At 52.9% G+C, this 12,884-nt stretch overlaps 5 protein-coding genes across 5 annotated transcripts; 2 read left to right on the top strand and 3 right to left on the bottom strand.

Annotated features, from left to right (window-relative positions):
- Positions 1 to 58: 58 nt before the first annotated feature.
- PV08_04054 (cysteine-tRNA ligase) lies at positions 59 to 2,557 on the top strand (the record flags this gene model as incomplete). The annotated part of the gene is made up of 1 exon (XM_016378403.1): positions 59 to 2,557. One exon carries the CDS (start codon positions 59 to 61, stop codon positions 2,555 to 2,557), a length of 2,499 nt encoding a protein of 832 aa, XP_016237080.1.
- Positions 2,558 to 2,702: 145 nt separating this feature from the next.
- Positions 2,703 to 3,098, bottom strand: PV08_04053 (uncharacterized protein; the record flags this gene model as incomplete). Its single annotated transcript, XM_016378402.1, has 1 exon — positions 2,703 to 3,098. The coding sequence occupies one exon, from the start codon at positions 3,096 to 3,098 to the stop codon at positions 2,703 to 2,705; it is 396 nt and encodes a 131-aa protein (XP_016237079.1).
- Positions 3,099 to 3,683: 585 nt separating this feature from the next.
- On the bottom strand, positions 3,684 to 6,350 carry PV08_04052 (uncharacterized protein; the record flags this gene model as incomplete). The annotated part of the gene is made up of 1 exon (XM_016378401.1): positions 3,684 to 6,350. One exon carries the CDS (start codon positions 6,348 to 6,350, stop codon positions 3,684 to 3,686), a length of 2,667 nt encoding a protein of 888 aa, XP_016237078.1.
- A 3,050-nt stretch (positions 6,351 to 9,400) lies between these two features.
- PV08_04051 (uncharacterized protein) lies at positions 9,401 to 10,304 on the top strand (the record flags this gene model as incomplete). Its single annotated transcript, XM_016378400.1, has 2 exons — positions 9,401 to 9,528; positions 9,605 to 10,304. The coding sequence occupies 2 exons, from the start codon at positions 9,401 to 9,403 to the stop codon at positions 10,302 to 10,304; spliced, it is 828 nt and encodes a 275-aa protein (XP_016237077.1).
- Positions 10,305 to 10,565: 261 nt separating this feature from the next.
- On the bottom strand, positions 10,566 to 12,419 carry PV08_04050 (uncharacterized protein; the record flags this gene model as incomplete). Its single annotated transcript, XM_016378399.1, has 1 exon — positions 10,566 to 12,419. One exon carries the CDS (start codon positions 12,417 to 12,419, stop codon positions 10,566 to 10,568), a length of 1,854 nt encoding a protein of 617 aa, XP_016237076.1.
- Between the last annotated feature and the right edge of the window lie 465 nt (positions 12,420 to 12,884).

The following is a 12,884-nucleotide window of genomic DNA, read 5'->3' as shown; positions in this document are numbered from 1 at the left end:
GAACCATTTGAGACGTGCGTTTTGCACCACCGCTTCCAAGTGCCACCAAGCTCTCAAAATGTCGCAGCCGCCCTGGAACCAGCCCACGGGCCCGACTCACCAACCGCAATTGAAAATCTACAACTCGTTGACCCGATCAAAAGTTCCCTTTGTCCCTCTTCAGCCTGAGCACATCACCTGGTATGCCTGCGGTCCTACCGTTTACGATGACTCCCATCTGGGCCATGCCCGTAACTATGTCACCACCGATATCATTAGACGCATCTTGCGAGACTATTTCCATTTCAAAGTTCGATTTGTTATGAACATCACAGACGTCGACGACAAGATCATATTAAGAGGGAGACAGAAACACCTCTACGACGCATACAAGAAAAACCATAGGTATGACGAAGACTCAAACAGAGACGAGACTGGCTCTGATCAAGAGACTAGATACATCGACGATAAAGTTCGGCAGGATGTGCGACAGGCGTGGCATTACTACGTGCAGAAGAACCTGAAACGGATCGGTCCCAAAACCCTTCTCACACCCGAGACCTTTGATGGCGTCGTTGAGCACTTTTATGGAGACATACTCGCTGGAGGCAGTTTGGAGCCTGGCACGAAACCGGGAGACAAGGAGGCCAAAGTCAAGATGCATATCAATACAGCCCGATCCACCGCCAAAGCCTTGCTGTCGGACCCGAAGATGCTGACGCCACACGAATTCTACGCCCGAGTCAATGACCCGATGTGCCTGGTACTAGATGACCAATTCGGGAAGAGCATACGAGGAGATGATTACGCCGTGTTTACGAAATTGACCAAGGAATATGAGAATCGTTTTTTCCAGGACATGCATGACCTGAATGTCTTGGACCCCGACGATCTAGTGCGAGTGACAGAGCATGGCAAAGAAATTGCCGACTTCGTCAAGAAGATTGCGGACAACAAAATGGCATACCGAACAACGGACGGCTCTGTTTATTTTGACATCAAGGCTTTCGAGTCTGCGGGATATCCCTACGCAAGGCTCGAGCCTTGGAACAGGAACGACAAAGAGCTACAGGCTGACGGTGAAGGCGCCCTGTCACAAAAAGACGGCACGTCGAAACGGTCTGAGGCGGACTTTGCCCTTTGGAAAGCCTCGAAACCTGGAGAGCCGAGTTGGGAGAGCGAATGGGGTCCTGGTCGACCTGGATGGCACATTGAATGCTCAGCGATGGCTTCTGGGAAATTGGGCCAGCAAATGGATATCCATTCTGGAGGTATTGACCTGGCATTCCCTCACCACGATAATGAACTCGCCCAGAGTGAAGCATTCTGGTCCGATGGAAGTCATCGGCAATGGGTCAACTATTTCCTGCACATGGGCCACCTGTCAATACAGGGCTCCAAGATGTCCAAGTCGCTCAAGAATTTTACCACCATTCGGGAAGCCCTTCACGTGCGCAAAGAATGGACCCCCAGAAGTTTGCGTATCATCTTCTTGCTCGGGAACTGGAAAGACGGGATAGAGATCACCGATGACATGGTTGTGGAAGGTCGTAATTGGGAAGATCGAGTTGACAATTTCTTTCTGAATGCCATCGAAAATATCAAGAATGCTAAGGCCAGCAATGACTACAAGGGCATCATGACAATTCCACTACTTGACGCAGAAGAGAAAGTTCGCGCCGCACTACTCGACTCCTTCAATACCCCCTTGGCGATGAGCACGATTTCTACCCTGATCAATGCCTACAATAGCGCCAAAAAGTCGGACCTGACGGCGGAAGACCACCGAAATACAGGCCTTTTCGTCACGAAAATGGTCAACATATTTGGTCTGAACGGCAACGAGCCTGCGGAGACGGAGACGATTGGCTGGAGAGGCATTGACATTCCCGACGTCGCCAAGGAGTATGTCTACCCACTGGCCAAGATGAGAGATGAACTACGACAAGCCGCCATAGCCAAGGCCATCACGGCAGAAAAGGTGCAAGAGATTGTTTCAACGTCGCCCGGACTTGAAGAGCCACCTCCTAGCGGGAGACCGCGGCCGTCGTACGCGCGGGCGTTAAGCGAGTTTAGCAGAAGCGCGCTTGAAGTGGCATCGCCTGCTGAAAGTAAGGATTTGAACAAACAGATTCTGGCTTTGTGTGATCGCGTCCGAGACGTCGATCTCTGGCAACTCGACATTTACCTCGAAGACCGCGAGAATGCACCCTCACTGGTCCGACCAGTCACCGAGGGATTAAAGGCCGCGCGACGGGAGCGGGAAGAAAAAGCCCGAGCCAAAGAAGAGGCCAAGAAGAAACGGGAACAAGAGGCTTTGGAGAAATTGCAGAAAGGAAAACTCGCGCCGTCAGAGATGTTCAAGCCGCCACATTCGGAAGAATTTTCGGCTTGGGACCCTGATGGCGTGCCGACCGCGGCCAAGGATGGAAGTGCTCTATCTGCCAGCCGAGTCAAGAGGTTGAAGAAGGAATGGGACGCTCAGAGAAAGGCGCACGAAAAGTATTTGGCCGTCACGCAGCAGCAGCAGGCGCCGCCTCAGCAGAATGGGTTGGCGGCCGGCGGTCAGCAGTCGTAGTTAGATTGGGCTTTTCGGGCTTTTCGGCACCTCTTTTCCTTTCTGACGACTCTGTGTGTGTATTAGTTAGATACCCTCGATTAAAAAGAAAAAAGCCTATTCTTTGTGGTGGAACTTACACTGTTTGGCTTTGATCGCTGTGAATCTAATCCAGATATTCAAGCAAGTAGACGTACGACTTGTCACCCTTGCGACTGACCCAGACTCCGATGGGCGGATGGTCCCCTTGATCCTTGACTGGAACATCCCACACGCGACCGACGAGGCTCCCTCTCCGACGACTCGGTCGTGGTGGGGGGTTTGGGTTTGAGAGGCAGTTGTCGTCTGCACCGTCTGCGTGGTGGTGGTTGTCGCCGTCGCCGCCGTCAGCCCATATCGACCAGCCAAAGTCGAGGTCGTAGATCACCCTCACGGCCATGTCCGATCGTACATAGACGCTGTCCTTGGCCAGTCCGGTCTGACGGTGGAATTTGTACTCGAGGTTATCGAGGAGACGCCTGAATTGGAAATTGCGAGGGGAAGGAGGGGTGGCCTTCGCCATCGCCGTCGCCGTCGCCTTCATCTAGAATCTTGAGCCCTCAAGATCGGATCACTGTTTTTTTTTCTCTCTGTTTGTTGTAGAAAAGAAACACAAGATCCTGAACTGAGAGAGAGAGTGAGAGAGAGAGAGAGAGAGAAGTGTGTGTGTGTGTGTGTGTGTGTGTGTGTCGCCTGTGGAAGTGAGCGTTTATTGCCTGATAACTGGGAGTGAGGTATCGCACAGTTCTTGGAATAAAGGTGACTCATGGCCGGGTCGCATACCAGTTGCAGATCGATAACGAGGCCTGTCCCGTCTAATAAAAAACCCAGGGCGGCAAAGGCTGTCTCTCGGGGGCTTTGACGAGTGAGCGGCCCGTGAGCTTGAAACGTATGGGGTTGAAGAGTTAAAATCAGCCTCATTCCGCAACGTCCAGAAGACTGTCAAGGTATCAAGGTACGAGTAGGTAATATTATATATTACACTATACTGTCCTGCACTGGACTGTGCTGATCTCCAGTCTCGAAGAAAGCTCCCTTACCTGGCTTCCTGGGGGTCACCACTTTCTGTAAACAGTAAAAGGAAAAACAGACGACCACCATGAATCAGCTAGCTAGCTTTCAATCTACATATCATACACCTCAGCACGTTCATCCCCTGTTGCTGCTGGCAATAACAGGTACCATGCGGACTGTCACTTTGGCACCTCGAGCAATACAGTCTCATTGAAGCGCTAGGCATCCAACACTGGCAGCCGCTGTTTAGTGACGGTGAGGGCGACGAGGGCCCTTGGAAGTTGGATCCCGGGAAACTTTGATAAGGTGTGGAAGTGAATCCGAATGCAAACGCCGCTGGATCATCCCAAGACGCCTGTTGAAGCTCGACCTGCTGCTGCTGATGCTGCTGCTGCTGATGCTGCTGCTGATGCACGTGGAATCTCGCACGCTTTGTCGGCGGCGGCGATGACGACGACGATGATGATGCTGCAGCTGCAGCTGCAGTTTGAGCATGAAGTACTCTGTCGGTCTCGGACAAGACTTCGTTGATCGACTCCTGGCGCTGGTAGATGCCCGTACCAAGTACGGACATATTGGTCCCCATCTGGGGCGGAGGGATTCCTCCTCTGCCGAACTCGTGCTGGTGCTGGTGCGGGTGCTGGTGTTGGTGTTGGCGGCGGCGGCGGTGGTGGTGCTGCTGCTGGGATGATGATGGCGTTCTCATCATACCTGTAGGTACCATCAGGTACGCCGGGTCCTGCTGCGGCATGTTTGTTGAGGTTGAAGTCGGAGCTGCAAGTCCCGACTCATCGTTCCCAATGTCCGTGGCGTAGGTAGACTGTCGTCGTCCTGAATTTCCCGTGATCTCTAAGAGAACCTCGTCCTGACTTGCGTTCGCCATGGTGGCGCCTTCTGGTGAAGCATGCCCCGTTGCGCCCCATCGACTCGAAGACACGGCCGGCGATGTCAGCAGCGTCTCTACGGCGTCGGCGAACACCTCCCTCGATTGTCTCAGACGCTGTTCAAACCGGCGATGGATTTTCGCCTCCTGTGAGTGAAAGCCGATCCTTGCTTGGGAATCTCGGTCCGCCTTTTCGGCGTATAGTCTCAAGAACGAACGAAGAGTCTCGTGAGAAGAAGTCGGCATCGGCGGTGACAAGTACTGCTTGATGTCGTTCACGGCTTGGGCCAACGCGGTTGCGACGGGGTTCGGAGCGTTCGTTTCGACCGTGTACGGACACACCGACGAGGGATCGTCCCCTCCAAACAATCGATAGTATTCCCTCCATCTTTCTTCCGGCTTGAGCCTGCGTTTCTGCCAAGTCTCGATCGTCTTCTTCTTGTCCTCCTCTATTCGAGGATGGCTCTTTTTGATGTGCCGTGTCACCGCTTGAATCTTTGGTGCGTACCATCGCGAACACCTCGGATTGTCGCAGAGGGAAGGGTCGGCCGCATATATGGGACATCGAAAGACTTTTCCCGACGTTGAGGGATTTGACGCCTCTTGGTCCGTAGGCAGATCTGGTTCCGACTGGTCATCGTCCTCATCGTCGTTGTCATCGTCGTCGCCCTCGCCCTCGCCGTCTTCGCCATTGGCCGTGCTTCGATCCCACGTGTGCGAATTTGCCGTGTTCTGGGCAGAGCTTCCTCTCGCACCAGTGGTATTAGACCACGCTTTAGCTTTGCCTTTGCCGTTGCTCGAGCTTCCCCCAGCTACTTGCCTCGCCCCTGGAATAGATCGCCACGTCGGCGAGCTATCATTGAGCGCTTTGCTGAAGTGGATGGCGGTGGTGTACTTCTTGCCTACGGGCTTGGGAACTGCCCATGGCAATGATGAGGGAGCCTCACGTTGATCTGGATGAACCAGTACGGCTCTGCTGAGGGCTTCATTGCGCTGCCCTTGCAGGCATTTGCAATCTTTGCTTGATGTCTTGACGCCACCGTCGACTGTCAGGAGTCGGGCTCTTGTTGAGTGTGGAATTGCAGCTTCGAAGTTGGCGTCTCTCGCAACTCGACCTACTGGTAACGCAAGCGGGGGTGGCGTCGCGTAGGACGAGAGTGGCGCTTCAGGTGGTCCTGTAGCCCGATTGTTATCGCACGGCGCTTCGTGATGGTTGCACAAGCCCGGCCCACGGGGAGGAGAGGCAGAGGGCTGCAGCGTACCATCGCTTCCTCGCTTCGAGAAGCGCCGACTCCTCTTGAGCCTCACCGTCGTATCGGCCTCTTTGTCAAAGGTTGCATCTTCATCATTTTTGGACACGGGGCCAGCGATCGATAACGAGGATTTGCTTGATCCCTTGTCGAGCCTGTATCTGCCCCACTTGAAGAAGTCTGAAGTCTTTGGTCGACTCTTGATGCTGCTGATCGCATGTTGGAGCGAAATGGGTGTGCAGATGCCCCAGTCGAGGTTCCCTGCTTCAGGTTTCACAGCATGATCTTGGGTTCCAAAAATGTGGTTGCGATGTCTGCATGGCCAGTGATTCCTCGTGTATTTTGCCAGTTGTGATTCTCTACGTGCAGTCCCAGACGGGGCACTTCCCTGGTGAAGCAAAACGGACACGCTCGATTGATGCCCGGAGGAGAAGCACCCAAGAACCAAATAAATATTCCAGATCAACAGACTTAAAAGGCGAAGAACCCAACCAAAAATCATGCGAGGCAAGCAGCAGAGAATGGAGCATAAAAAGCCGAGCATGAATCGTGCGTCGGCTCGAATGATGAGCTCAAGCTTGCCTTCTAGCTCAAGCCACGTTTGAGGCGGGCAGGCAGAAGAATCCATGGTGCTTCGATGAAATACGGACGGGGAAAAGAAATCAGAACGGCTTTGTTTCGCAGAGCCAGGAACTAGGAAACCAAGGTGTGCGCGCGCGAGGGTAGGCAACTGATATAAGTTGGACTCGCTCGACATAAGAGGTTCAAGATATGGCTAAAAGGCATATTGAGGGCACAAAGTTTGCAGTTAGCCCGTGGCTGAGCAGCATAATCATATAGAGCTCGAATGCGCTGACCGCCAGTTCCATCTGGAGCCTCACTTCGTTTGCCTCGAAGAGTGCCTTGGGAGCGAAGTCTCCAAATGTGAGTTCTGAAGGTGCAAGGTGCAACTTGTACCGGGCAACTCGCAAGGTCTAAGGCATGAAAGTGCATGGCGAAGAGGTAGTCCCTCCTGATTCAATGAAGCCACCCGAACCAACGGCCCAAAGATCCCTTTTCCGCTCGACATCGGATGGTGAAGGACGAATAGAGTTTGTAGGTGCCCCAGGCAACAGCGCAGTATGTTTAGGCATCGGGTGGAATTGTGTCAGCTTCACTCTCAATGATCAGCGCCCTCTGGCTTGTTTCTCATGTAATCAAAAGCACCGTTTCTTGGAGATAAACAGCCGGAACTGCTGCAGCTGTATGAGAGATCGAACAAAGGTGGCCGCCAGGCTCTTATGCTCAGGGGACCAACAACGTTCGTACTTGAAGCGTGGCGGTGCGGAGCTTCGCCTGCGGAGCTTCAGATTCAATTGCTGAGTGTTGACGGATGGATGAATGCCCCATTAAGCTGCCATGTCTTTGCTGCCAGGGCTGGTGAGTTGTGGTAGCTTGCAGCACCAAGTGGCACACCGGTCCCGAATGCTTGAGACCCTCCAGAAGGATCATGGGCCCAAGCAAGGATCAGTTCTACTTGATGCGGAATGTCCTGATCGAAGTGCTTACCAACAAGTGGGGGGAGGTCTCGCGAATTAGGCTTCGCCGCTTCGTGTGCTCGTAATTTGCCCAGGCTGGTAGATTGAATAAAATGGAGCCAATACACCGATTCTCATCCTATCGAGCGGGTGATTGAGGCTGATTTCATTGTGAGGCACCAATGCGCGTCCTTTTCAACCTCCCTGCGCCACTCGCGGCCACTTCGTTCGCAGCATTCCGGCACTGTGGATGATTTTCTGGACAGGGTGCAGGTCTGGTCGGAATATACCATGCCCGGTGACAAGAGTGTCCCAGGTCAAACGGTGCTGTCATCCACCTCTTGCATGCATTGACGTGCTCCCTTTGAAACCCTTATCGACGTGAGAATCTAAGCACCAACCTTGACCTTTTCCTGATGGGAAACCTGCAAACTCCATCATATCGATTTTGGGCCCAGGAATACGTCAGTTTTTCTTGTGGTGGCGCTTGTTTTGTCGTTGGTCTCATCCGTGCCACGGCGTATGGCGCCACGACAGCGATCGTTCGCAGCAGCAATAGGCAAGCCTGTTTTTCCCGCCGATTGTGACCGAGAGATTGGTGGAAGCTGCTTGTGGTTGTCAAAACACTGGAGGCTGCATGCAAGGTCCAAAACGTGGTGTGTCGAGTTGAAAAGTTATGCATCTCCTCCCGAAGGATAGGCTGAGTGAGAGAGCCATTCCAGGAACTTGCGCATCCACGGCCAATTGATCCAATCATGGTCTGTCTAAGCCTTGTGCGGTGTCCGCATCCTGTCGCAATGCCAAACGAACATGGATTTGCTGGATGTATTCAAGTCGAGAGTGATGCTGGAACCAGCTCAAGAAGCCTTCGGGGGTAGACGAAGAGGTTGGCAAGTCGCAGTATCCATCCATCCAGCCTAAACAGCACCTGGTCTCCTGTTTTGTGCCGTCGTTGTTCAGAGTGGAAGAAAGGTTCGTCAAGGCTGTTCAAGCTACGAATCGCTGACTGTAACAGCGGTGGCTGACAGACAGATCTTCCTAACCTTGAGGTTAAAACTGCAGTCGCAAAAGCTAGCAGTGGTCGGGGAGTCTCTCAGATATAACACTGAGAGAGAATACTGCAATGAAACAGTCATAGGCGATGTGAGTCAGTCCGATATGAGATCATCCCTTCAGGACTATTCAAGGCTCTCCTTTCAAAGCCTGGTCAAACCGAGACCGTTGAAGTACGACCAATCCGACGGCGCATGGAGTAGCCGAGAGGTCAATGTGATATCGCGCTAGAGTTCCTGCTGGACTATTGGATGAGAACAGGGTTTTTACGCCCAAGTTATGCCGTTATTCTAGCGAGTCAAAGTGAGGCGGAGCTGCAAGTGTGAGGTCAAATTTGATACGCCTTTGAAAGACCCTGACACGGTGTAAAGCAGCTAAGATCGTCCTCTGATTGTCCTCTGATCACATCGAGATGATGCTGGTCTCCTGGGCAATTGAACTTGAAGACGTACAAATGCTGTTTTCCGCTTTTCCCGCGGATGCCCTACTCACCGTATGTTCCTCGGCGTTGAGGCCGCCCACAGCCGTCTGCAGGCGTGAGTAGCATATGCACGCTGAGCAACGCTAGCGCAGGTCAACATACCAATATCCAACAATGACTGGGAGCGGAAGAATGGTTGGCATCATGACTGGTTATTCGATGCTGTCTACAAGGTGTGGAAACCATGGGAGTCGCGTCGCCTCGCGTCGCGTCTCACGATGGTCGTTTTATGTCCTCTTAGTGCTCATGTGCCGAGCGATGAGCCGAGCTCTAGGTTTCCGGGTAGCCTTCCGGGAGCCCTAAGGAAAGGTATCCATCCGCACTGAGGAGACCGTGCTTTGATGCCGTGAGAGCTTTTAAGCTGGGGACAGTGGATCGTTTAATAAGAGCGACCCTTTTTCCCGTACAGCCTTGCGGAAAGGAGAAACCCCGGAAAAGAATTCTTCCGGCCAACGTCTCGTTGCGGGAAGGAATACTTCCAGAGCAACAAGGCCGCTCGGAGTTCCGAGAGCGCAGGTCTGCGCAGGTCTACGCAGGTAGGAAAATCTCAGTCCTTGTCGTCTTCGCCTGTGATCCAGCATTGAAGTTCAAGGGAAAGTAATACTTGCACCACGCAACAAAGAAACCATGCCAGACCTGCACTCCCTGCCATCAGGATCCCGGCCGGACAATGCGGTGCGCAACAACGGGCCAGAGAACCTGGTGCTCGAACGATACAAGTTGAGAGAGCTCGCCGAGGGTTGGCCAGCCTACAGGTAAGCATGTCGCGAGGTCTCTTGTTTCGGGGCAACGAGACGGTTGTCTAACTGCAATGTTGGCGGCGGGTTCCAGAGACGCGTGCGAATGGGAGAATCTGAAGTCCATCTTCCACCCAGACGCATACATCTACACGACATGGACAGGCCGCACGCACCATCTCGACTTCATCGCCGCCTCGCAAAAGGGCATGGACAATGGCGCATTCATCATGCACCGCTGCCACGGCATCACGACGGACATCAATCTCGAGGCGACGCGCGCCGTGACCAAGATGAAAGCCACCATCACGCAGCGCTTCAATCTCGACGGCTGCGAAGCCGACGCCGAGAGTGATTGCCGTTTCTGCTTCTTTTGGGTCAAAACCGAGCAGGGAGAATGGCGCGCTCGGTACGTGAGACACTGGTACGAAAAGGTAATCAACCATCTTTCTTGTTTTTGTTCTCTCGTTCTGTTCTTCTTCAAAAAGTATTTCGCCGTCAAGGTTAAGCTAACCGGGGTCGTCGTTGTGATGTGGCTGCAGGACAAACTCATCCCCGTCAACCCCAACAAGATCCCGCCTCTGAACGAGCAGGAGTTACAGAAATTCCCGTCCGGCTACAGGTACCTCGCATACTGCCAGGAGAAGACGATGGGCGTCAAAGTGTTGCTCGACATGCCCGGACATAGACGCGAAAACGGTGTCCCAGGAGGCAGCAAGGCGTGCGGCGACAAGCATGACCTGTTGTACTGGCAGTGTAAGCGATGGGTCGAAGGGGAGGACCTTGACATATAAAATGCATGAACCACAATACTATCTACCCGTTATATCTTAGTATATTGTAAATGAAATCTCGACCACTCGAGAGGTATCGATGGTTCGATAGTTGATACCCAAACAACATTTGTAAAAGATGTCCAGACAGACCTTGATGCGCCTTTACCAGGAATTAATCACGTCGCCCTGACGGATGAATTGTGCGATTCCCCTAACTCCCATGTCCTTCGAGAACGTCCATTATCCAGTCCGCGTTTTATAATCTTCACTATTTTTCAGTCAGCGCTCTGTTCCCTTGGAAACGTCAGCGTCAACCCCTTCGTCCAACTCGTTGCTGGGCCGTGCTGACTTGTGGCTGCTGTTAGATCCACAGCGTGAGTTCTCCTCCTTGGTCAGGTCACCGCCATTCTCGGTCTTCGACACTTCACCCTGTCTCTCAACGTCGTTCTTGACCGGTTTCTTCTTCCGTTCCACTCTCGTCTTCCAAATACCCACGCAGGCTACGGCTGCAGCAAGTGTACATCCTAATGCCAGGTAGAATGTTTCCGTGATAGCTTCATTGTAGGCCAGGAGAACTCCATGCCTCGTTTTCATGTCCCCTTGTGCGGCCAGGTGGGCAAGATAGTCCGTTGCCCCAGTTGCAATGACCGCGCTCGCTTCCACACCCGGGGCGTGGTTGTTAAGTGAGCTCTTCAGAAGATTGATGAAGGCCGTCTGTGCAAGGCCAATGAAGATTGCACCGCCAAAAGTCTGCGCCCAAGCTATCAACGCCGTGATGGTTGGGACCATGTCTGGCTTCACCACACTCTGCACGGCTTGAATAGGTTGTGTTATGGCCATTCCTCGACCCGCGCCGTTGATGATCTGGTACCCTATCCAGACCCCGGTGCCAGTGTTGAGGTTGAACGTGCTCATTAACCCTGATGATAGTGCTGCAAGACCGGATCCCACCACTGCCGGCGGTGCCACATAGCCGATACGCGAAATCAGTACCCCGGTCAATATAGCCGATATAATCTGTGAAATGAACGTCGGGAGGATGTAGACTGCGCTCATAGTTGGGCTGGCATGTTTGATAACTTGGAACCATAAAGGCAAGTAGTAAGAGAAGATGAGGAGGCCGCCAAACTGAAAGAAGGAGGCCAACATGCTGCTGTACACCACGCGCATGGACATGAGCGGCAGTGGAATCATGGCGTTTTCGCCGTGCCAGTATTCCCAGATGAAGAAAGCGACAAAGGCTCCAGCCGACCCGACAAAAAGACCGATGATCCTTGCCGAAGACCATGGGTAGGTTGAACCGCCCCATTCGAGGGCGAGCAAAAGCATGATACAGGCTGGAGCGAAAATCGTGAAGCCTGTGATATCAAAGTCACGGATGACATCGCGAAACGTCCAACTTGCTTTCCGGTTTTTGTATTCCGGCAGTTCAATGCATGCCATCACTACCAGCACTATACCGCCAATAGGCAAGTTCAAGTAGAAGCACCAACGCCACGTTGCGTGTTGTGTAAGGGCGCCACCAATGAGAGGACCTAAGAGTTGCCCGGCCCCGGCCATGGCCATGACTACGCCCATCAGCGTTGGCCGTTGGGAAGGTGGTGCCGCCACGGCTATCATTGTAAGCGCGCCGTTTTGTAGACCAGAGGCGCCCATGCCTGCCACAGCTCGTCCGACGATTAGCATAGTGCTTGACTGAGCGACACCACACACGAGAGAGCCTAACTCGAACACAAAGACGAAACCGAGGAAGGCATAACGTAGTGGAAAGTATGTATAGACCTTTCCGGTCAAAGGTTGCAATGAGGCGTTGCATATCATGTAGGCGGCAGCATACCATCCTATGTCGGCAATTGTGTGGAATTGATCCGTTATCTTGGGTGTGGCAGTAGCGAGTATAGATTGGTCGAGGGTGAGGATGATGACAACGAGCAGGATTGCGCTCATAAAGAAAGTCAACGCGCGTGGGCCGAGATATTGTGGCTCATCGTCGTTTTTTGCTGGACTCTCTCCCTCTTGTACGTCTTGCACGCCCGTCGATGAATTGGTTTCGGGAATAGGGGTAGGAAAATTCGTAGGTGGTGGTTGGATCGACGTCGTCTCGTCCCTAGAGGGAGTCTCCTTCTCTTCCATGTTTGCTGATTGAAAAGAGTCCAGGCATCAATTGATTTGATTTGAGTCTGGCGAAGACACAACAAGAACAGGAGTGCATTGTCTGCTTATAGCCGGTGCATTATCTGACGGCAAGTTGATGTAGCCTGGTACGGAGCCGGTCTTTTCGAGGGTCCGGCCGGCTCAGGGTTACAAAGACCCTCGTCCCACTCGAGAGTGGGTCATATTATGCCCCCTAGAAGAATGAACTCTAGGTCACATCCGGGAAAAGATGAAGGTCATTTTATGAGCTTTGAGGATCGACGTCTTGTTTGCTGGTTGGTAGCAGATAATGATCCTTCCAACGTGTGAGCGGCTGAGGCAGCGAGTGCGCCAAGGGACCACCCGATATGTCCGACGCACAGGGTTCGTGACAACTCATACATAGATAGATAAACACATGAGGGAGTGCTGAGGCGCTGAGCATAGATGAGTTCCACGACGTGT

This window comes from Exophiala spinifera (assembly GCF_000836115.1).
Source record: "Exophiala spinifera strain CBS 89968 unplaced genomic scaffold supercont1.3, whole genome shotgun sequence".
Lineage (NCBI taxonomy): Eukaryota > Fungi > Ascomycota > Eurotiomycetes > Chaetothyriales > Herpotrichiellaceae > Exophiala > Exophiala spinifera.
Note: the sequence above shows the minus strand (reverse complement) of the source record. Positions and strands in the feature narration are given on the sequence as shown.